Source organism: Malassezia japonica, chromosome 5 (assembly GCF_029542785.1).
Source record: "Malassezia japonica chromosome 5, complete sequence".
In the NCBI taxonomy this organism is placed as follows: Eukaryota; Fungi; Basidiomycota; class Malasseziomycetes; order Malasseziales; family Malasseziaceae; genus Malassezia; species Malassezia japonica.
This window is the reverse complement of record NC_083374.1, coordinates 366,671-388,500: the sequence shown is the minus strand read 5'-3', so window position 1 is coordinate 388,500 and position 21,830 is coordinate 366,671. Positions and strand designations below refer to the sequence as shown.

The 21,830-nt window shown below is 65.1% G+C and overlaps 9 protein-coding genes across 9 annotated transcripts; 4 read left to right on the top strand and 5 right to left on the bottom strand.

The window, feature by feature from the left end:
- Window positions 1-10: 10 nt before the first annotated feature.
- On the bottom strand, window positions 11-1,889 carry TRM1 (methylamine--glutamate N-methyltransferase; the record flags this gene model as incomplete). The annotated part of the gene is made up of 3 exons (XM_060266917.1): window positions 11-434; window positions 461-543; window positions 567-1,889. The coding sequence occupies 3 exons, from the start codon at window positions 1,887-1,889 to the stop codon at window positions 11-13; spliced, it is 1,830 nt and encodes a 609-aa protein (XP_060122900.1).
- A 103-nt stretch (window positions 1,890-1,992) lies between these two features.
- NUA3 (putative component of NuA3 histone acetyltransferase complex) lies at window positions 1,993-4,008 on the top strand (the record flags this gene model as incomplete). Its single annotated transcript, XM_060266916.1, has 1 exon — window positions 1,993-4,008. One exon carries the CDS (start codon window positions 1,993-1,995, stop codon window positions 4,006-4,008), a length of 2,016 nt encoding a protein of 671 aa, XP_060122899.1.
- Window positions 4,009-4,038: 30 nt separating this feature from the next.
- On the bottom strand, window positions 4,039-7,242 carry PEX1 (Peroxisome biosynthesis protein pex1; the record flags this gene model as incomplete). Its single annotated transcript, XM_060266915.1, has 1 exon — window positions 4,039-7,242. The coding sequence occupies one exon, from the start codon at window positions 7,240-7,242 to the stop codon at window positions 4,039-4,041; it is 3,204 nt and encodes a 1,067-aa protein (XP_060122898.1).
- Window positions 7,243-7,285: 43 nt separating this feature from the next.
- MJAP1_002982 (uncharacterized protein) lies at window positions 7,286-9,163 on the top strand (the record flags this gene model as incomplete). The annotated part of the gene is made up of 1 exon (XM_060266914.1): window positions 7,286-9,163. One exon carries the CDS (start codon window positions 7,286-7,288, stop codon window positions 9,161-9,163), a length of 1,878 nt encoding a protein of 625 aa, XP_060122897.1.
- Window positions 9,164-9,269: 106 nt separating this feature from the next.
- On the bottom strand, window positions 9,270-14,231 carry MJAP1_002981 (uncharacterized protein; the record flags this gene model as incomplete). Its single annotated transcript, XM_060266913.1, has 1 exon — window positions 9,270-14,231. The coding sequence occupies one exon, from the start codon at window positions 14,229-14,231 to the stop codon at window positions 9,270-9,272; it is 4,962 nt and encodes a 1,653-aa protein (XP_060122896.1).
- A 40-nt stretch (window positions 14,232-14,271) lies between these two features.
- Window positions 14,272-17,307, top strand: ACO2 (aconitate hydratase; the record flags this gene model as incomplete). Its single annotated transcript, XM_060266912.1, has 1 exon — window positions 14,272-17,307. The coding sequence occupies one exon, from the start codon at window positions 14,272-14,274 to the stop codon at window positions 17,305-17,307; it is 3,036 nt and encodes a 1,011-aa protein (XP_060122895.1).
- A 494-nt stretch (window positions 17,308-17,801) lies between these two features.
- Window positions 17,802-18,396, bottom strand: MJAP1_002979 (uncharacterized protein; the record flags this gene model as incomplete). Its single annotated transcript, XM_060266911.1, has 2 exons — window positions 17,802-18,269; window positions 18,292-18,396. The coding sequence occupies 2 exons, from the start codon at window positions 18,394-18,396 to the stop codon at window positions 17,802-17,804; spliced, it is 573 nt and encodes a 190-aa protein (XP_060122894.1).
- Window positions 18,397-18,431: 35 nt separating this feature from the next.
- Window positions 18,432-19,985, top strand: ALG8 (dolichyl-P-Glc:Glc1Man9GlcNAc2-PP-dolichol alpha-1,3-glucosyltransferase; the record flags this gene model as incomplete). Its single annotated transcript, XM_060266910.1, has 1 exon — window positions 18,432-19,985. One exon carries the CDS (start codon window positions 18,432-18,434, stop codon window positions 19,983-19,985), a length of 1,554 nt encoding a protein of 517 aa, XP_060122893.1.
- Window positions 19,986-21,802, bottom strand: MJAP1_002977 (uncharacterized protein; the record flags this gene model as incomplete). Its single annotated transcript, XM_060266909.1, has 3 exons — window positions 19,986-20,786; window positions 20,809-21,332; window positions 21,355-21,802. 3 exons carry the CDS (start codon window positions 21,800-21,802, stop codon window positions 19,986-19,988), a joined length of 1,773 nt encoding a protein of 590 aa, XP_060122892.1.
- Window positions 21,803-21,830: the final 28 nt, after the last annotated feature.

Below are 21,830 nucleotides of genomic sequence, written 5' to 3'. Positions count from 1 at the left end.
TACCTCTAACCTATGGCTGTTGCTCTTTCGCTTTCAGGTCCTGCGCCCGCCGCGCGATGTCTTCGGGGGCGAGGCTGCGGTGCTGCTTTTTGCGGTGGCCCTTGGCCGCCGTGCCGGGGCCCCAGTTCGCCTGGGGGTTCATTTGGTAGCGCACGAGGCGCGACGCGGACGTGCCGTGCACCACCTCGTCCGTACGCTCGTTCGGCGTGTCGAGATCGTAGGAGCGCCGCGTCGCAGGCGTCCCGTCCTCGTTCCGGCGGGACAGCAGGCCTTTGGCCGCCGAGCCGTCTTTCAGGCGGTCGGCGCGCACGGGGTTCGTCTTGATCCACGTACGGAACAGGTCGTAGACTTCGCCACGCGACGCGTTCGTCTTGACCGAGCCGGCGACGCAGTGCGAGCGCGACGCCTCGAATCCGGCGTTGAGCAGGGCATGGCTGCGTTAGTCTGGGCAGGCACGTACATGACCGGCGCAAGGGGAGGGCTCGTGCAGTGAAACAGCCCCGCGATCTTGGCAGGGTGGAAGTAGAACGGAGCGTCGAGTTCCTGTGTGAGCAAATAAGACGTACGTCGCGTGCGGTCGAGACCATGCCGCGGATACGCGCTTCCGTCCCAAACTTGTGCTTGCCCGAGTCGAGCGTCGTCAGGACTTCGTCGCAAAAGAGGGGGTCGTGCAGCGGGCCGAACCACATCGGGCCACCGACGTGGAAGCTGCCGCCGCACTCGCCGCACCGCATGTCGGTCGGCGGGCCGGACGCAGAGCCAAATTTGACGTTTGTCGCGCCGGTCTTGGCATTCGCCGAGCTCGTCGCGCGGCCCATCGGCTGGATATGAAAGTCGCTGCACTTGGAGCACGAGTAGACCAGGCCCGTCTTGGACGCATTCAACTTCACCGTCTCGGGGCGCGTCCACACACGCACAAAGACACGCAGGTAAAAGTCGATCGAGAGCGAGAGCATTGGCTGGATGTAGCGGCCGTACTTGCCGGCAGCCGTCGCAATCGCGTGCAGGACGAGACGCAGCGCGACTTCGTGCGAGTATTCTGCCTTGACGCTCACGCCACCATAGAGCGACCAGCACTTTTCGGGGTAGTTGTGCCCGGCAAGCACCGCCAGGTCCGTGCAGGTCACACACAAGAGGCCGCCATCGGCCACCGACTGCACCGCCGCGTCGAGGAACGGCGACGCGGTGCCATAGGGGTCCAAGTCGACCATGTCGAAGCGTTTCGGCGTGTCGCGGTGCTCGTACATGAGCGTGATTGCGTCGCCTTGGTTCACAATGACCTTGCAGTCGGGGTGGATCTGGGGATCAGTCGACGCGGCGTCGGGCGCGTCAGTAGATGCCTCCTGCGCCTCCGGTGCGCTCAGTGCTGCCTCTTGCTCGCCCTGGAGCGGGACATACTCCTCGAGCGGGCGCCCTGGCGGAAAGTTGAGGGCGAGATTACGGCGCATCGCCTGGACGGCCGTCGCAGACAGGTCGTTGGCGAGCACCGAGCCGAGGAGCGGGATCTCTTTCGCATACCGGATACTGCGTAGCCCGGTAGCGCTCAGCGCCTCGAGCGCAGTAAACTTGTACGGCCGGTACGCCTTTTCCTCCTCGGTTTTGAGGCGCTTCGCTTCCGGCTCGTCGCGCTTTGCGCGCTTTGCCTCGCGCGCATTCAGGTGCGCCTCGTACCGCTGCTTCTTCTCGCGGTCTACCATCTGACTCCACGAGATGATCGAGAGCGTGCTCAGGTCGCGGTTGAACTCCTGCACTGGGTTCAGGAACGCGGCCTCTTTGGACGGCATGACGATCGTCGCGCTGTTTTCGCGGAACGCCGCCTCATGCGGCTTGATGTGAATTCCCCGCGTGGCGACCGCCTCGGGGCTCAGCAGGATCGGTTGGGGTGCCATGCTGCGCGATCCAAAGGCCAGTCGTACGACGCGCCCCGCGAGATGCATCCACTTTTTGGACGCTACGAAAGCTACACGTGACCTCCACGCTCTTTTTTTTACCATGGCCGACGTCAGTGCGTGCTTCCGCCCGGGGGTGCTCGGCGATGCGTTCATCGAGGAGAAGCACAAGGAGTATGATGAGAGCGTACCTTACCACCATGCGGTTGTCGATGGTCTGATCAACGACGACCTCCTGCGTGCCGCACGGAACGAAATCAACGAGGAGCTGCACTTTACCGAGAAAGAGACCGACATTTACAAGGTGAACCAGACCGGTGACCTCGCGAACCTCGACGGGCTGCCGGAGGAGGAGGCGAAGCGCCTGCAGTCTGTTCTCAAGGTGCGCAATGCGATCTACTCGGAGCAGTTCCGCTCGTGGATCCAGCGCGTGACGGGCTGCGGCGCCCTGAGCGCCAAGAAGAAGGATATGAGCATCAACGACTACCGTCAGGGATGCCACCTGCTCAACCACGACGACGTGATCTCGACGCGCCGCGTGTCGTATATCCTCTACCTCCCGGACCCGGACGAGGACTGGCGCCCGGAATGGGGCGGCGCCCTCGAGCTGTACCCGGTCAAGAAGGCGCACTGCCCCGAGGACATTCCGTCCAGGGTCATTCCCCCGCGCTGGAACCAGTACACGCTGTTTGCCGTGCAGCCCGGCCACTCGTTCCACTCGGTTGAAGAGGTGGTGACACCGACGCACGGACGCCTGAGCATCTCGGGTTGGTTCCACCGGCCCCAGCCCGGCGAGCCCGACTTTTCGCAGGAGGAGGAGGACCGCGAGGCCAAGGCCGAGAAGGAGTTTAGCTCGCTCGAGAGCCTCTCGTCGAAAAAGTGGGCGAGCGAGTTTGAGGAGTACGTCGACGCCGAGCCGCCGCTCCCGGGCTCGCCGATCCCGTCCGAGCATGTGCGCTTCCTGGCACACTTTTTGAACCCTGCATACCTCACGAGCAAGATTCAGTCAACGCTCTTTGACAAATTCGGCGACGAATCACACCTGCTTCTTGCCGACTTCCTCCGCCAGGACATTGCCGAGTCGCTCGAAAAGGCGCTCCGCAAGAAGGACGAGGACGACGGCCTGGTGTGGTGGGCCGGCGAAGAAAAGGTCGGCTTTGACGCGGTGCAAATCCAGCCGCACGGCGTCGGCACGCACCACGCGGCGAACGCCAGCGACGAGGACAAGCGCTGGGCCCTGGCAGGCCCGCCGCACCGCGAGCGCTTTGCGACGCTCGACAAGACCGTCACGCCGCGCACCGCGGACAAGGTCGACTATAGCCAGACGCCGTCGCCGATGCCGACGCTGCCTGCGAGCGCGTCGGACCTGCTCGCGTGCCTGACGCATGTCCTCTTTCCCTCGGTGGCCTTCCGCCACTTTGTCGCCAACATTACGCAGCTCATTCCCCTCGCCGGCCGCCCGATCCGCGCGCGCCGTTTCCGCCCGGGTCTTGACTATACGCTGGCGCGCTCGGACGAAGAGACCGTGCTGGACCTTACTCTCACCCTCACGCCGGACGTGGTGAGCTCCGCCAAGAAGGTGGTGCGCACCACGGCGAAACCCAAGGGCCTCGCGGGCCGCAAGGCCAAGGCGCCGGCGTCGCTTAGCAAGGGCGTGCTGTCCAAGGCGGATGTCGGCAAGCTCGATGCGATGTGGGAGACGGGTGATATCGGCGGCTGGGAGTGCTACCTTGCCCCGCATGAAGGCGAGGAGGACCCCGCGGTGTACCAGAGTGCTGCGTCCCGCCGTGCCAAGGCGCAGGCCGAAGAGGGCGAGGGCGACGAAGCCCAAGAGGCCGACGAGGCCGACGAGGACGACGAGGCCCAAGAGGCTGAAGAAGAAGCCGACGAGGATGAGGACGAAGAGGACGACGAGGCAATGGACGAGGACGAGGACGAAGACTTTGACGGTGTTCTCCTCAACGTCACGCCAAGCTACAACACGCTCAACATTGTGCTGCGTGACGAGGGCGTGATGCGTTTCGTCAAGTACCTCTCTGCCAGCGCCGGCGGCTCCCGCTGGGACATTGCGGCAGAGTACACGGCCGGTGCGGCCGAGGTCGAGATGGACGAGGAATAGAGCGATACAGCGATACATACAACACCACCACTACATGAGACTAGTCCGTGCACCGATAGCGTCGCTCGGCGCGCCATCCGGAAAAGCGCCGTCGCGGTCGCCCGCAAACGTGCGGTAGATGCGCGAGAGACGTGCGACCTCCTCTTTCGGGACACTGGGGCGTGTCGTGCGCAGTGCCGACTCGATCTGCTTGGCGGTGACCAGCCGTGCGGCCGGCGCCTCGGCCGGTGCGGCGTTGGCGACGGCCGCTGAGCTCTTCTCGCCGAGGATGCGCGCGAGGCGCTCTGAGAACGCGGCGCGCTCCGCGCCGCTTTGCGCCTTGGCGGGCGGCGCGTCGGTGGGGGGCACGGCCGTGTAGGCAACCGCCGCCGGCTGCGTCTGGCCGCTTGCACGCGGCACGTCGTCGTGCTGGATTGCCTCGTTAATCGTCTCGAGGTGCGCATTGTACAGCAATGCCTGCAGGTCCGCGCCCGAGAAGCCCTCTGTGCGCTTCGCCCAGTAGTGCAGGTCGACTTCGGGGTCGAGGTGCACCTTTTGGGAGATGGCCTTCAGGATATCAATGCGGTCGTCGTAGTTGGGCATGTCGCACAGCAGCGACTTGTCCAGACGGCCCGGACGCAGGAGCGCCGAGTCGATCAAGTCAGGACGCGACGTTGCCGCGAGCACATACACGCCGTCCAGGCCCTCGGCACCGTCCATCTGCGTAAGCATCTGGTTCACGACACGGTCCGTCACGCCGGTCGAGTCGTGCCCACGCTTTGGCGCAATCGAGTCAAACTCGTCAAAAAACAGCACGCAGGGCTTGGCGGCCTGCGCGCGGTCAAAGAGGTCGCGCACCGACTTTTCGCTCGCACCGATATACTTGTTCAGGATCTCGGGACCCTTGACAGAGATAAAGTGCAGGCCGCACTCTTTTGCGACGGCGCTCGCGAGGAGCGTCTTGCCGCAGCCGGGGTAGCCGTACAAGAGCAGGCCCGAGCGCAGACGCAGCGGGCAGTTGGCAAAGATCGCCGCGTACTTGGTTGGCCACTCGAGCGTCTCGCGCAGCGTCTGACGCGTAGCGGTGAGGCCGCCAATGTCGGACCAGTTCGTGCTCGACTTCTCGAGCTTGACGTCGCGCAGCGAGAGCGGCGTAAAGTCTTCCTGGGCCGCCGCAAAGTCGGCCATGTTCAGCGTGAATGCGTCCGAGGCAAGCAGGTGGCGCATTGTGGACTGGTGCACGGCACGCTGCGTGAGCATCTTGAGGTCAGCGACGTGGTAGCCGTCGGTATTGTTTACGAGCGCCACCCAGTCGAGGTCAGAGGTATCGGGGGCGGCGGACGTGTTTTGAGGGGGCGCGGCGTCTGAGGGCGGCGGCATGTGTGCCTCTGCCTCTCCCCCGGGCTGCGTCTCAGCAGCGTGCTCGGGCAGCTGCGCCTCGTGCGCTTCGGGCTCGGCAGGTGTTGCGCCGCTGGACTCCTCCTCCTTCTGCTTAGCCGCCTTTGTCGCAAGCTCGCCGACAAGGCGCTCGAGGATCGCACGCCGCGCGTCCTTCGCCGGCGGCTTGATCGACACGGTCTCGGTCCAGAGGCGCCCGCCTTGCAGCGCGGCGTGCACGTTGGTAAGCGACTGCGCCGTAGCCAGCACAAACACGTCAAAGTCCTGTACTGTTTCTTGGATCTTGGCAATGAGCGCGTGCGCGAGCTGCGTCGAGCGTGTCCCGTCGACGTTCTCTGCCTCGGCCGGCATCAGCAGGTCGAGGTTGTCGAGGATGAGCAGCGTCGGCGCGTGCCATGCGGCGTCGTCGAGCCACTTTTTAAAGTGCGAGCGCACGAGCGGCATACGTTCTTCCACGAATGTCGCACAGTCAATGTACATGGTGCGGTACAGCGCAGCAGGGTCGGCTGCGAGGCGCGCGCCGACCGCCTTGGCGACGGCCGTCTTGCCCGAGCCCGGCCCGCCGCACAGGAGGAGGCCACTAGTGCTCGTGTACGGCACGGCGTGTGCCTTGGCCTGTTCGTGCACGTCGAGGCGCCCCTGGTCGGCGGCCTGCAAGACGCGCTGGAGGTGCACGCCCTCGACTGCGCCGAGGCACTGGGCCATGACCTTGTCCATCCCCGGCAGCGCCGCCGGCGTGTAGCGCTGGAGCGGTGTAGGGAATGATGTGCTCCGTTCTGCGCCCCGCACCGCGCCCGGCGGCGGCGCCGAGAACTGCACGAGGTCCAAGTCGGATACGTTGAGCTTCTCACGCAGTTCCTTGCCGAGCCACACGTGCATCGGCGGCCACTGCACTGGTGCGCTCGGCAGCGCGTCGCCCGGCGCAAATGCCGCGCTGGCCGTGGCGTTCGTCGGGTGCTCGTCGCCCTTGGACTGCGTCGGGCAGCCGATTCGCGTGACGCACGCCTTGCCGTGCGAAAATGCGAGCGAAAGCAGCTCGTACGTAGGGTGGTCCACGTCCGGCGGTGCGTGCGACGCCGGGACGAGCGCCGTCCAGCTATTCCCCTCGTCCTCTTGGACGTAGGCGCTCGGGAGGACGCGCCACATGGCATGGGCGAGCGCCCCCGCGGCGCTTGCTGCGTTGAGCGGCCCGCTGGGTGTGTCGGCGGTCGGCACGAGCGCCTCGGCCTTTTCCTGTTGCGGCGCACGCTGCTTTGGCGCGACAATCACTTCCGAGTCGGTCGAGAGGCGCACAGCAATCGCCCCCTCGCCCTCCTCGCCCTCGGCGAGCGTCGGAGGCACCGTCTTTTCGACGATGAAGCGCACGACCGTCGACGCGCTGCGCCCGACCTGCACCGCGAGCACCTGGTTCTGCTTCGCGGCGCGTACCTGCGCGAGCATATTCGTCTCGACGTCCTCTGCGTGGATCGAGAGGATCTCCCAGTCGTCGGCGTGCAGCGGCACGACGTGCACCTGCTCCGCGATCGGCACCGGGGGCGACCGAAACAGGCGGAGGCTCACGTCCATCCCATCGCGCAGCACCGGCGCAAAGAGCGAAGCGAGCGAGGGCCCTACGACCAGCCGCTCCGCCGGCTGGCCCTTTGGGTCGTCGAGCATCGCGTGGGCTGCGCTCAGACCCGTCCAGCCGCAGTAGTACGACTGCTTCTCCGTGCCGATTTCGACAATGAGCGTCTGCGCGACGACATTGCGAGAGACCAGTGTGTTGCACAGCGACGCGGGAAGGTGCACCAAGCTCGTGCGCAGCGCAGGGTCCACGCCTACGCGCGCGCTCGTCGCCCGCACTCGCGCCGGCGCCATGGAGGAAGGAACCACGTGACGAGCAGCTCTTCGTGTTACCGCGATGGTGCTCGTGTCGCGCCGGACGTCGTCCGTGCTGCTGGCACTCTTGGGCCTCTTTTTGCTGGGTACGGTAGGCGTGCTATCACTTGTGCGTGCCTATTTTCGTGTGGACGACACGGCGTACATCCTTGCGACGGAGCTCGGCACGTTTCCCGAGATCCGCGCGAATGCCCGGCCGGCCGCGCTGGACATTGCGCCGAACGCGAATGCGAGTGCAGTCGATGTGCCGCACGAACGCATTCCGCGCATCATCCACCAGACGTGGAAGACCGAGACGCTGCCGCCCCACTGGGCCAAGACACGCGCAGAGTGCGCGGCGATGATGCCGGACTATCAGTACATGTTGTGGTCCGATAAGTCGTCGCGCGAGCTGATTGCAGCCGACTACCCGTGGTTCCTGCCGGTGTTTGACTCGTACCCTTACAATATCCAGCGTGCGGACGCGATCCGGTACTTTGTCCTGCACAAGTACGGCGGCGTGTATATGGACCTGGACATTGGGTGCAGGCGGCGCCTCGACTCGCTCCTGCGCTTCGACGCGATCCTCCCCAAGACGATCCCGGTGGGTGTGAGCAACGACTTGATGTTTGCGACCAAGGGGCACCCCTTGACGCGCCAGCTGATTGACAACCTCGCGCGTTTTAACCACAATTTCCTGATGCCGTACGCGACCGTGATGTTTTCCACAGGGCCCATGTTTGTGTCGGCAGTGTACGGCATGCTCACGGAAGGACGCACCGGCGTCCGCCCGTCGACCGCCGACCAGCCGTCGGCGGGCTTCGAGGGGGTGCGCATCCTGCCCAAGAGCCTCTACGGCAAGAACGCCAAGCCGGGCGAGGCGCCCGACTCCTTCTTTGAGCACATGTACGGCTCGAGCTGGCACGAGGGCGACGCGGGCTTCCTCATCTTTTTGCGCATCTACGGCCGCTACCTCATGCTCGTCGGCGTCGCGGTTGTTGCGTACGGCCTGCGCCGCTATTACCTCGGTGCGCTCTATTCGCTTCTGCACCATGCCATGCACGCCGCACGGCCGCTCTGGGCCTACGTCCCGCAGTCGGTGCGGGAGTGGGTGCCCCAGGAGCCGGCGCAGGGGCCCGAGTGGGTCCGCCTCACCGGCCAGGACGAGCTCGAGGACGAGGCGCCGCCGGTGCCGGTGCCGCTGTTCCACTCCGAGCCCCGCCTAGGCACAGCGCCGAGCGCGCCGCCGCGCGTCACGACGCCAATTCCCCGCCCACCGTCCACGGCGGGGTACACGGCGGAGAAGGAGGTCGCGATGGCCGACCATTCGCGCCGCGCCGCCCTCGAGGACACCGCGCTCGGGTCGTACTCGACGCGGCAGGAGCCGACGCGCCTGCCGGCGTACTATGTCGATAACGCAAGCGCGTATGCGATGGACGATGCGCCGCTCTCGCCAGAGCTCCGCGGGCGGGACGACGGCGAGCTCACATCGCGCCGTTCTTTTAGTTTGTCGCGGCTGCGTCCTTCGTGGAGGACGCTGTCGCAGTCCTCGCTCCGCGCACTAGTCCCGCCTCCGCTGCGCTCGAGCGCGTCGCGCGCCGAGTGTGGGGGAGAGACGCTCGACAATGTCAGCGTCGATGAGCCCCTTACGCGCACGATCAGCTCGCAAAGCGACGAGTACCGCCGCGAGTTTGCGAGCCTCGTGAGCCGCTCCAACGGAGCGCCGGGCGAGTCACCGCCGCTGAACGCGACGTCACCACCGCCCACGCTGCTCGTATCACCCGACCTCAACGCGGGGCACTACCATAGCGCAGTGACGCGGCGGCAGGCGGTCGGCGACGTGACACGCGCCATGACGCCGGCCGTGCAGCCGCTGCCGACGCCGGCACATACCCCGGGGCTAGGGCGTGTCCGTGAGTAGCCGGGATGTATAGGTTTGCATATGGGCTCTGTGTACACGCAGCGATCGCTACGGGATGCGGTGAATCGTTATTCCATCACTATGTAACCCACACGGCTCATGCGAGTTACTTCTTTTTTCCCTTGTTCTTGTTCCGCTTCTTGGACTGGGACTTGGGCTCGGTCGTGGCTCCATTGGGGGTGTCTTTGGCATCGTCCGTCGAGGCATCCGTCGTGTCCTCTTTGAGGGCAGCAGCGGGGCCTTTGGCGTCGGTGGGAGGGGCGTTCTTGGGCGTCGCGTTGGGCGCCGCCGCCGCTTGGGGCTCGGGGGCCTTGGCCTCTTTGGGCGCTTCGGTGGCCTTGGCCTCCTTGGCCTCGTCCACCTGGACCTCGGCCTCTTCCTTCACGGCACTGACCTGCTCGCCACGCGCTTCGGCAATCGCCTCGTACAGACCCGCCTCGAGCGCCATGCCGTAAAAGATCGACTTGTCGTCCTGCAGCAGCTTCTGTGGCGAGTCAAACTCGGCCAGCGTGCCGTTCTGCAGCACAAGCACACGGTCCGAATCGAGGATCGTGTTCAGGCGGTGTGCAATCGTAATGGTCGTGCCGTGGAACTCGGTGCGGACGAGCTTCTGGACAAGGTCGTCGGTCTCGAGATCGACGCTGGACGTCGCCTCGTCGAGCACAAGCACCTTGCTGTGGCGCACAAGCGCACGCGAAATGCACAGCAGCTGGCGCTGGCCCGCCGACAGGTTCGAGCCGCTCTCCGACACGCGCTGGTCCAATCCGAGGGGGTCGCTCTCGACCAGCGGTCCGAGGCGCGCATGGTCGAGCACACGCAGCAGCTCCTTGTCGCTGTACTCGTGCAGGGGGTCGAGATTCTCGCGCAGCGTACCCTGCCAGAGCTGGGCGTCCTGGGGAATGATCGCGAGCGCTTCACGCAGCTCGTGCAGGCCGAGCGTCGCAATGTCCACACCGTCGACAAAGATCTTGCCCGCGGCCGCCTCGAGAATGCGGAAGAGGGCGAGAGTAAGCGTCGACTTGCCCGCACCAGTGCGGCCCACCACACCAATCCGCTCCGCAGCGCGCGTCTTGAACGTGAGGTCCTTGAGGGTGAGCGGCAGACCGGGACGGTACTGCGTCGCATAGTTCTCGAACGAGATCACACCGTGCGAGGGCCACGTGTTGCGGTCCGGACCCGGGAGCTCGAACGGCGCCTCGGTGGGAAGCTCCGAGTAGGAAATCACACGCTCGACGCTCACAATATTCTGCTCGACCTCGGATGCGGAGCGCACGGCCCAGTTCAACGTCTGGGTCGTGGAAAGGACCTGCGAAAGCATGAGACCGAGCAGGCCGGCCGACATGCCGCCGCTCGTCGTGACCATGAGCACGGCCATGGTGCTCGCAAAGAAGATGACCGACGAGCCGAGCAGCTCGATGCGCACCGCAAGCCAGCGGTTGCACGTAATGGCGGGGAAGTAGCACATCTGATTGCGGTCGACGCGCGCCTCGAATGAGTCGACAAACGTCGTCGACTGGCCGTAGGCACGGATCGTCGGCAGGCCGCCGAGCGACTCCTGGAACCAGGTAAAGACGGGCGACTTTGACACCGCGTCGATACGCTTCAGTTCACGGCTCGAGGCGAGGTAGTAGCGCATGACCATGCGGTACACCAGCGCCAAGGGAATGACAAACAGGATAAAGGAGGGCACACTGTACGACACAACGCACACCACGCTCAGCACGACCATCGACGAGCGCACAAAGCCCTGGATGACACGGGGAAGCACCTCGTCAATCACGGAAATGTCGCGGCTGAACAGGTTGAGCAGGCGGCCGGTCGGCGTCGTCTCAAACCACTGCAGAGGGTAGCGCAGCACAGACATAAAGAGACGGTCGTGGAAGCGGCGCGCACTCAGCAGCACGAGCCACACGTAGAGGATAAACGGTGCGATACAGAAACCGATCGACGTCGTGATACCCGCCACAGCATAGAGCGTCAGGTAGAAACGCGCCAGCGCGGGCTGGTCGCTGCGGGGATGCGTCTCGTTCGCGGCACTCCACTGCTTCAGCACAACGTCGCGCGAGAGCGAAAAGATTTGCGTGAAACCTTGCGCGGAAAAGTAGAGGATCACGCCGACGACCGACGCGCTCCGCATGTACTGCTTGTACACGTCCCATTTGACCGAGCCCGTCTCTTGCTTTTCCTTGGGCATGTTCGACTCGCGCAGCTGGCGGATCGTGTCGACCTTCACCTCGTCCTTGGCGAGCTCGCGAGGGCGGAAGAGGCGCATTTGAGGCACCGGCGCCTTGGCGACCGGCGTCGCGGAGCCGCTCTTTTCCTTCTCGCCTTGGCGGCCAAGACCGGTGATGAGCTTGTACACGTCGCCGCGCATCGCCATCACCTCCTCAAAGGTGCCTTGCTCTTCCAGCAGGCGACCGGCACGCAGCGACAAGATCTTGTCGCAGCCAGAGAGGTAGGAAACGGCATTGAGCGTGAGGATACGCGTGCGGTCCTTCAGGATACCCTCCGGGCCGATGACGTGCTTCCAAATGTGCGCACCAACGTGCGCGTCGACCGCCGCAAGGGGGTCGTCGAGCAGGTAAATGTCCGCTGCCGCGTAACACGCACGCGCAAGCGCAACACGCGCACGCTGGCCGCCACTCAGGCTCACACCACGCTCGCCGATCTCGGTGCGGTCACCTTCAGGGAACTGCTCGAGATCCGGCGTGAGGGCGCACGCGTAGATGCACTGCTGGTAGTGCTCCTCGTTAAACTCGCGGCCAAACAGAATGTTGTCGCGGACCGATGCACCCATGCACCAGCCGCCCTGCGAGAAGTACGCGGTCTTGCCGTGCACAACAGTCTCGCCCGCCGTCTTGACCATCTCGCCGAGGACCGCCGAGAGGAGCGACGACTTGCCGTCGCCGACGCGGCCCAGCACCGCGACGAGCTCGGCGCGGCGCAGCTTGAGCGTAATGTCTGTGAGTGTCGGCGTAGGCTGCTCGGCGCCCCAGGCAAACGACGCGTTGTGCAGCTCGATGGGAAACTCGGGCACGGAATCCGCTGTAGGGCGTTCGGCGCTGTCCGACACCGTCACGACCTCGCGTGCGTTCGGGTCGAGCTCCTCCGCGTCAAAGAACGACGCGAGACGCACAGCCGAGACCTGCGTCTGGAGGAACATGGACACGATACCCGCCAGCATCGACATGGGGAAGTTGAGCAGTTGATACAGCGCCAGCGCCGGGAACACAATGTCGGCCGTGAGCGGCGTGTCGTTCGTCAAGGTAAAAGCGATAAACGTGCCGAGGGACACGAAGAAAGGAATCGCCTGCCAGAAGAAGTTGAAGCCGGCCGACGCCATACCGATCTTGCGAAGGAGAGGAAGCTCCTCGCCATTGCGCACGGCAAGGAGGCGCTCGGTAAAGGCCTGCTCCCAGGCAAACAGTTTGATCGACTTGATGTTGAGGATGATTTCGTTCATGATCTGCGTGCGGCGGTCCTTGACCTTCATTTGCTTCGCACTGAGCGTGCGCAGGTAGGTCGCGAGCATCGTGTTCAATGGCACCGAGACAATCATGATCGCGACACCGACAAACGCCGACCAGCCGAGCAGGTTGTACAGCGAGATAAAGGCGATCGTGATTTGGAATACGGCCGACCAAAGAATGTGGGCGTACATGACAAAGTCGGGCAGGCGGTTTGCGTCGACGCTCATCAAGTTGACAATGTCACCCGTAGCACGCTCGCCACGCGCCTGGTTCGAGAGGCGCAGCGACTTGCGGAAGATGGCGCTGACGACGCCTGCGCGCGAGCGCATACCGACGACGCTCACGAGCTGGAAGTACTGGTGCAGCGACGCCATCTGGATCACCGCCGTGAGGAAGAGGAGAAAGGCAAGGACGTAGCCACGCAGCGCCGTGCCCCGCACCGCCGGGTCGTCCGTCTTTTGCCAGTTTTCGACAAAAGCAAGCAGAGCACGGAGGATCTGCGGCTGGACAAACGCCAAGATATCCTGCACGATCTTGTACACGGCCGCGAGCATAAACATTGGCCCGTACGAGTAAAAGAGCGCGGTCCAGAAACGGATGCGGCGCGTCGCCTCGAGCGTGCGGCCCTGCATCGCGATCTTTTCCGTGAGCCTGTCCCAGCTGCGCTGGAAGGCGTCGCCGAGGTTTTCCGTGTCCTCGCCGTGGGGCAGCGCCCACATGTCCGACTCGGTAAGGAAGCGCTTTGCGCCGAGCGTCATCATCGGCTGCATCCAGTGGAAGGTGAGGCGCGAAAAGAGGTTCGCCGTCTCGAGCGGCGACTGCACGGGGTTGTACAGCGGATCGAACGGCGGCACCTCTTCAGCAGGCGCCTCCTCCCCAAACGTAATCATCCCGTCGTCTTCCGGAAGCGCAATCGTGCCTTCGTCGCCCTCGACCGGCTGGCACTCGAGCACAAACTCGACGAGCACCAGCAGGAGGCGCATGCAGAACGGCACGACCATCAGCAGCTGGATCACCGACGCCTTCGGCGCGAGCTGCACGAGCGTGCGGAGGCGGATCGGGCCCGCAAAGAGGTGTACGAGCCAAAAGAGAAGCGCCGAGTCGCTCGAGTGGCTCTCGCGCAGGTGGTTGGCGTGCTGGAGGAGGATCGCGACGACGTATGCAAGGGTCGTCACGAGCCCAGCGAGAATCTGCACGCCGCTCGTTAGCGCGAGCGATCCGTCGGTGGCGTGCGCACGCAGGCCGATCATCACGGCGAGTTCGGCGGCGCCGAGCAGCGCAATCACCGAAGTGATGCCGTCCTTTTCGTGCAAGAGGTTCAGCGAAGTCTCGCCGCGCTCTTCCACGGGCTTCTCGGTCAGCTTGTTTAGCGCACGGAACGCGAGTGCAAGAAACACGATGCTAGGCACGAGCCACAGCGCCACGGCCTGGAAGCAGGGCGTCAAATCAAAGTCGCGCATGCGCGACATGGGGCCCCACCCCTCGACCTGATCGCAGAGCCAAGCCGCACATCCAGTGACGGCCGGCGCCTGCTCCCACACCGCGATGCGGCCCTCGCGCCAGAGGTGCGCATCCATCGCCCACGTCGCAAGCTCCATCGTGGCTCGGGGAAAAGTCACGTGGTATCTTTCTGCAACGATGCGGAGTGGAATGAGGCCGGTGGTGCGGACGCCGCTGCGTGCGGGTGTCGCGCGCTATGCTTCGCTTGCAACGGAACGTGTGCACCCTTCGCGCATGCCGCGCTATGCGGAGCTTGTCGACCAGCTCGCGGCCGTGCGCCCGCTGCTCAAGGACCGCCCGCTGACGCTCTCGGAAAAGATTGTGTACTCGCACCTGCTGCGCCCGGAGGAGGACCTGGCGGACGCCGGCGCGGACCCGTCGGCGGTGCGTGGCAAGCGGTACCTCAAACTGCGTGTCGACCGCCTGGCGATGCAGGACGCGTCCGCGCAGATGGCGCTCCTGCAGTTTATGACGTGCGGCCTGCGCCAGGCCGCCGTGCCGGCGTCGGTGCACTGCGACCATTTGATCCAGGCGTTTGAGGGTGCGGACGCGGACCTGAAGCGCTCGCTGAGCCAACACCATGAGGTGTTTGCGTTCCTCGAGTCCGCCTGCCGCAAGTACGGCATCGAGTTCTGGCGGCCGGGCTCGGGCATTATCCACCAGATTGTGCTCGAGAACTACGCCGCGCCGGGCCTGCTCATGCTCGGAACCGACTCGCACACGCCGAACGCGTCCGGCCTCGGCTGCCTCGCGATCGGTGTTGGCGGTGCGGACGCGGTCGACGCCATGACCGCGACGCCGTGGGAGCTGCTCGCGCCGAAAGCGCTCAACGTGCACCTCACTGGCGAGCTCTCGCCGTGGTGCTCGGCGAAGGACGTGATCCTGAACATTGCAGGCCGCCTTACGGTGCGTGGCGGCACTGGCTACATTGTCGAGTACTCCGGCCCCGGCCTCGCGACGCTCCCAGCGACGGGTCTCGCGACGATGGCCAACATGGGCGCCGAGATCGGCGCGACGACGAGCGCATTCCCGTACACGGACGCGATGGGCCGCTACCTCGCGGCGACGCGCCGCGGCGACGTTGCGCACGCCGCCGCGCGCGCCGCCGACGCGGGCCTCCTGAATGCGGACGCGGGCGCCGAGTACGACGAGCGCATCGAGATTGATCTGTCGACGCTCGAGCCGAGCCTCAACGGTCCGTTCACGCCGGACCTGAACGTCCCGCTCTCGACGTTTGTCGACCGCGTGCGCACCGGCACGGCCGACCACCCCAAGGAGCTGGCCGCGGCGCTGATCGGCAGCTGCACCAACAGCTCGTACGCAGACATGAGCCGCTGTGCGGACCTCGCGCGCCAGGCGACGGCCGCGGGTCTGCAGGCCCAGACGCCGTTTGACGTCACGCCCGGCTCCGAGCAGGTGCGTGCGACGGTCGAGCGCGACGGCATCGAGCAGGCGCTTACCGACGCCGGCGCGCGTGTGCTTGCGAATGCGTGCGGCCCCTGCATTGGCCAGTGGAAGCGCACCGACCACCAAGGCGAGTCGAACGTGATCCTCACGTCGTTCAACCGCAACTTTCGCGGGCGCAACGACGGCAACGGCAAGACGCTCAACTTCCTTGCCGCGCCCGAGATTGTCACCGCGTTTGCGTTTGCGGGCCGCCTCGACTTTAACCCAATGACCGACGCGATTACCAAGGCGGACGGCTCCGAGTTCCGCTTCCAGCCGCCGCAGCAGGAGGAGCTGCCGTCGCAGGGCTTTGCGCAAGGCGACACGACCTACCTTCCCGAGCCGATGCCCGAGCCGCAGCCCGAGGTGCAGGTCGCCATCTCGCCCGAGAGCGAGCGCCTCGAGACGCTCGCACCGTTCGCGTCGCCGTTCGGCGCCGAGGACACGCTCCAGGGCAAGTACGAGCTGCCGGGTCTGCGCTGCCTGCTGCGTATCCGCGGCAAGTGCACCACCGACCACATCAGCGCCGCCGGCCCGTGGCTCAAGTACAAGGGGCACCTCAGCAACCTTGCAGAGAACACGCTGATCGGCGCATCCAACGACGAGACGGGCAACGTGAACGAGGCGCTGGACTATGTCCCGGGCGAAGAGCTCGACTCGATCCCGGGTATGGCCAAGCGCTGGCGTGCGCGTGGCCAGCCGTGGATGATCGTCGCGGACCACAACTACGGCGAGGGCTCTGCGCGTGAGCACGCGGCGCTCCAGCCGCGTCTGTACGGCTGCCACCTTGTGCTCGCCCGCAGCATTGCGCGTATTGCCGAGACGAACCTGCGCAAGCAGGGCGTGCTCACCCTCCTCTTTGAGAACGAGGACGACTACCTGAAGATCGGCAGCGGCGACCTCGTCGAGACGGTGAACCTGTCGGACCTCTTGCGCCCGGACGGCGACCTGTCGACGGTGGTGCGTGTGCGTGTGACCAAGTTCAACGAGGACGGCTCCATCAAGGAGGCGTTTGAGCTGCCGACGCGCCACTCGCTCAGCGCGACGCACCTCGCGTGGATCCGCGCGGGGTCCGCGCTGAACCTCATCCGCGCGCTGGCGCAGCAAAAGAGCAGCGGCACGCCGTCCTCGGCGCAGAAGCCGTCGCTTGGCCAGGCGCGTGCCTACTCGACCTCGGCAGTGCGCCGCGCGGCCGCGCCGGCGACGCCGCAGGGCAACGACCCGCGCTACGAGAACCTGCGCCAGATCATCTTTCCCCAGGCGCCGGTGAAGAGCAAAAAGAACACCGCGCCGACGACGCTCGACCAGGCGATCGGCCAGGGCAAGGCCAGCCGCGAGGTGTACGAGACAGTCCGCCGCGCATGGCAGCTGCACCAGCGCCGCGCACGCGAGCAGTTTGCGCAGCAGCTCAACGAAAAGCGCTCGCTCCTCCAGGAGGCGGTCGAGGACCTGCGCAAGGAAGACACCGCGCTGTTCAAGCGTGCATCGCAGTACAGCGCGCCGACCAAGCGCAACGTCGAAGAGCAGCAGCGCCTCAAAAACCTCGGCCTCTTGCCGGGGACGACGAGCTCGGACGCCGAGGCGCCGGGCTCGCGCACGCTCGTCAAGCGCCGCGCGCGCCTGATGGCCCAGACGCGTCTTGCGACTATGTTCCCCCGCGAGCTGCGTGCACCGACGCTCACACCGCCTGCAAAGGGGTGGCCGCAGTACACGCCGCAAGACGAGTAGAAAATTGATTATTGATTCGCATTGAGATAAGAGTGGGAAGTGAGAAAGACACGTTGGGCAAGGGGGATCGAAAGGGGGGCGTGCAATAAAGTGAGGACCAATATTCCAAAGCGGCGATGGTTATGGCAGCACCAGTGAGAAAGTAACGAAGCAATGTACTATAGACGGCGACGGACGACGCCAGAGCGAGGCACGTCAGGTCTAACAAGACCGTGAAGCAAATGGCCTCCACAGTGGAGTCCATGTCGTTCAGTCGCCTCTTGTTTCTGACAGTCTCGACAAGGCGCACCCTGGGATGCAGTAGCGTTAGTAGGACACCTCTTTGCTCTCGACGACACTTTGCCTATACCATCCTTGGCCGGTTATTCCCAGCCGCTCCTACAACCCATAGCCCCGCATGTCTAGGCCCCTTCTCTTCCCTTGCAACCTCTCTTCCCCTCTCTTCCCCTCCCTTCCCTTCTTCTCACCCATTCCAAACACCAACATCATTTTTCCTACGCATCGTATTTGCGGGGCTCCATACCGGACGGCGCACGCGTCTCGACCTTCTTCTTGCCGACCTCGGCCCAGTTGGTGCTCAGCGACGTCCCATTCGACTCTTGGAAACTCTTAACCATCGCGCGGCGCGTGTCATCATCCGCATCCGCATACAGCTTTTTGAAAAAGGCATTGAGCTCCGCCTCGCCGGATACGGGCTCCTCGTCGTCAACTTGGAGCGCGTCCCACTTGGACCGCGGGCGCCGCGGCGCTTCCTGCGGCGCAGCCGCCGGCGCGACTGGCACGGCTGGCACGGCCGGCGCTCCGCTCTGCTCGAGTGTCGGCCACTGTGCTGGCACCTTTTTATGGAGCGTGATCTCGACCTTGGTCGCGAGCACACGCACGCCGGCCACCTCCACGGCTCCGTACAGCGTCAGATCAAGGCGCGTCCCCTCGTGAGTACCGCCAGTAAACACGACCGAGAGCTGCATAAGCCGTACCACGTACCTTTTGCCCGTCTGCCGTGACCTGCACGTCGTCGCGCGCTGCGCCCTTGGCGTACACCGACACAACCGCCTGCGCGTCGGTCTGGTAAAAGTCGTGGCGCACCATCAACTTCGGCCGACAACGCACGAGCCCCTTCCACGATGGACGCGCCGGGCGTGACGGCGCTGGTGCTCGGCACGCTCACGAAAGTGCTGCTATGGCCGGCGTACCACTCGACCGACATGGAAGTCCACCGCAACTGGTTTGCGGTGACGTACAGCCTGCCGCTGCGGGAGTGGTACGTCGACGCGACGTCCGAGTGGACGCTTGATTATCCGCCGTTCTTTGCCTACCTCTCGTGGCTCCTGGCGCAGCCCGCGGCGTGGGTCGACAAGCAGATTGTCGACCTGCACGCGCTGGGCTATGCGGCATGGCCGTGCAAAGCGTACATGCGCGCGACCGTGCTCGTGACCGAGCTCGTGCTTGCCGCGGCGCTCTACGCGCACGCGCGGTGCACGCCGGAGCACAGCGCGAACCGCGTGCTGCTGCTGAGCGTGCTGCTACACCCCGGCCTGCTGATGGTCGACCACATCCACTTTCAGTACAATGGCGTGCTCTTTGGCGTGATGCTCTGGTCGCTGTGGGCCGCACGCGTCGACCGAATGCTGCTGTGTGCCGCGCTCTTTTCGTCGTTGCTCAACCTGAAGCACATTTATCTGTACGTGGCACCGGCGTGGACCGTGTACCTTTTCCGCGCGTACCTCTTCCCGACGCTGCCGACGTCGGGCAAGGCGTGGGCCGCGGCCTTCGCACGGACCGCACAGCTCGGCGCCGCGACGATCGCACCGTTTGTGCTGAGCATTGCGCCGTTTGCACTCGACGCAGTGCACGGCGAGGGCACCGCGAGCGTGATGAGCGCCATGTATGCGCGCCTCTTTCCGTTCCACCGCGGCCTGATCCATGCGTACTGGGCGCCGAACGTCTGGGCGCTCTACACGGCGCTCGATCGCGTCCTGCTCTTTGCGACCGGCAAGTCGGGCGTCGTGTCGGCGTCGCGTGGCATCGTCGGGGATACCGCGTTTGGCGTGCTGCCCGACGTGCGGCCGCCGACGTGCTTCCTGCTCGCTCTTGCTTGCATGGTGCTGTACGCGGTGCGCCTGTGGCAGCGGCCGACGTACCGCGCGCTCGTGCTGTGCGTCGCGCTTTGTGGCCTCACGTCGTTTGCCGTCGGATGGCACGTCCACGAAAAGGCGATCCTCCTCGCCGTGGTACCGCTCAGCCTCGTCGCCGCGCACGGCTACGCCTACCTGCGCATCTGGGAGCTGCTGTCGGCCGTGTCGATCGTGTCGCTCTTTCCGCTGCTCTTTACGCCGCTCGAGACGCCGGTCAAGCTCGTGTACAGCGCGATCTGGTTCGCGGTCGTGCGCCACGCATTGCACCGCCGCGTCCTGCGCCCGATGCCGACGAACCTCGGCGAGATTGTGCACTTTTTCGAGACGCAGTACATGTACGGCCTCGCGCTCTTGGCCCTCGTCACGAATGTCGTGTGGCCGCTCGCGGTTGCGGCGGCACCGACCCTTGCGTCGCCACGCATCGAGTTCCTTCCTTTGATGGCGACCAGTGTCTACTGCGCGCTCGGCGTGATGTGGGTCTGGCTGCGCCTCTCGATCAGCTACTGGCAGGACCCGTTCATGGACAAGGTAAAGGACGCATAGCTACCAACTACCTAGATCATCATCGTCACGACGCGCCAGCATGCTCAGCGGTGCCGTGCGGGGCTTGCTGCGCACCTCGACGACGTCGACCACGCCCGTGTCCGGCTTGGCCGCCACGGGCTCGGGTGCCGGCGACGGCGCACGGGGGGGCGGGGGCGCAGGAGCAGCCTCGGGCGCAGGAACGTCCATCGTAAGCTCGACAGTGTGCGCCTCCTTCTTCTTGCGGCGTGTCTTTTTCGAGCGTGTGCTAGGCGGCTCAGAGGCAGCGGGGGCATCCACTTCGGGCTCGTCCATTGGCTCGTCCATCGGTTTGTCCATCGGCTCGTCCGGCGCAGGGCCGGCGCGCGCAAGGAGACGCGCATGCTCCGCATCCTCGCCGCGGTGCTTCTTGGGGCCACGCCCGCTGCGCTTGCGCACCTTTTTTCCGACTTCCGCGGCATCGGCAGGCTCAGGCTCGGGCGTGGCCTCGGGCGCAGGCTCGGCGTGCTTGCGTGCCTTTTTTTCCGTCTCACGCGCAGGCTCCTCGGCACGGTCCTTGCGCTTGCGCTTCGGCTCGGCCTGCTCTGGCTTTTCCGGAGCTTGGACTGGCTCGGTCTGAAAGAAGCGGTCCTTCTTGGGCTTCTTGCGCTCGGTCGGCTCGGAGCGCTCGGCCTGGGCATCCTCGGGGGCCTTGCTTTTCCGCTCGCCTTTCCTGGGCTCGACAGGCTCGTCCTTGGGCGCCTCCTGCTCTTCTGCCTGGCTCTTTTTGGGGTGCAGACGCACATTATCAAGAATACGCAGGCCGGGGTATGCGTCGAGGATCTGAGTTAGTCGCGGTACGTACCTTGTCTTGGTATTCCTCCTCGGCCGCGACGCCGTTTCCTTTCAAGCACAGGTTACTCAAACCACGGCGCGATGCATCCGATGCCTTGAGCAGCGGCGCAATGCTCGCAAAGTCATCGAGGCCACAGTCGCTCACGTCGAGGAGAGCGAGACCCGGCGCGCCGCCGTCGACGCCTTTGCCCCACTTCTGGATATGCGCCGGAAGGCGCTGCAGTGCCTTGTTTCCGCACAGACGCACCTCGCGCAGGTGCGCACATACGCTAAAGTCCGGCAGTGCGCCGCCGTCTGTAAGCTGGTTATGGCTGATGCTGAGCTTCTTGAGCGCCGGGAGCGACGCAGGCAGCGTCTTGGGCAGCGTCGTCAGCGCATTGTTCGAGAGGACGAGCGTGTTGAGCTCCGGCATATGCGGCATCACCTGCGGGAGGCCCGCGATGGCATTGTGCGAGACGACCAGCGCCTTGAGCTGCGACAAGGCCGAGAGACCCGCCGGAAGGCTACGCAGGCTGCAGTGCGATGCGTTGAACACTGCGTCAGATCAAATACGTACCGTGCAGCGCTGCAAGCTCGTCGATTCCGTCGAGCGCATAGTCTCTCTGTCCCAGCTCCGGGTTATTTGATACGTTCAGCCACGTAAGGCGGTCGGCAAGCGCCGTCGAGCCGTGCTTCTTGGCGTGTTTCTTGCTGAGCGACACGGCCTGCGTGAGGATGCGCAGGTCCTCGAGTCCGTTTGGCGCATCGTCCGAAGCCTGCATATCGGAGAGGTCGAGCCTGCGCAGCTGCGTAAACTGCGCGAGGGTCTTGGCCGCGGCCTTGCGCGGCGGCAATGCATGGCCGGCGAGCGACAAGGCGGTGCGGTTCAGGATGCTGTCTTCGGCATCCGGCGCCTCTTCTGCGGCAGCAGGCGCCGAGGGTGCCTCTTGTTCGGCCTCTTTGGCTTTCTCAGGGCGCCGCGCGCGTTCGCGCGGCCGGTCGGCTCCTTTCGCCTCGCGCATCATCGTCGTCGGGACGTGCATAAAAGAGCCC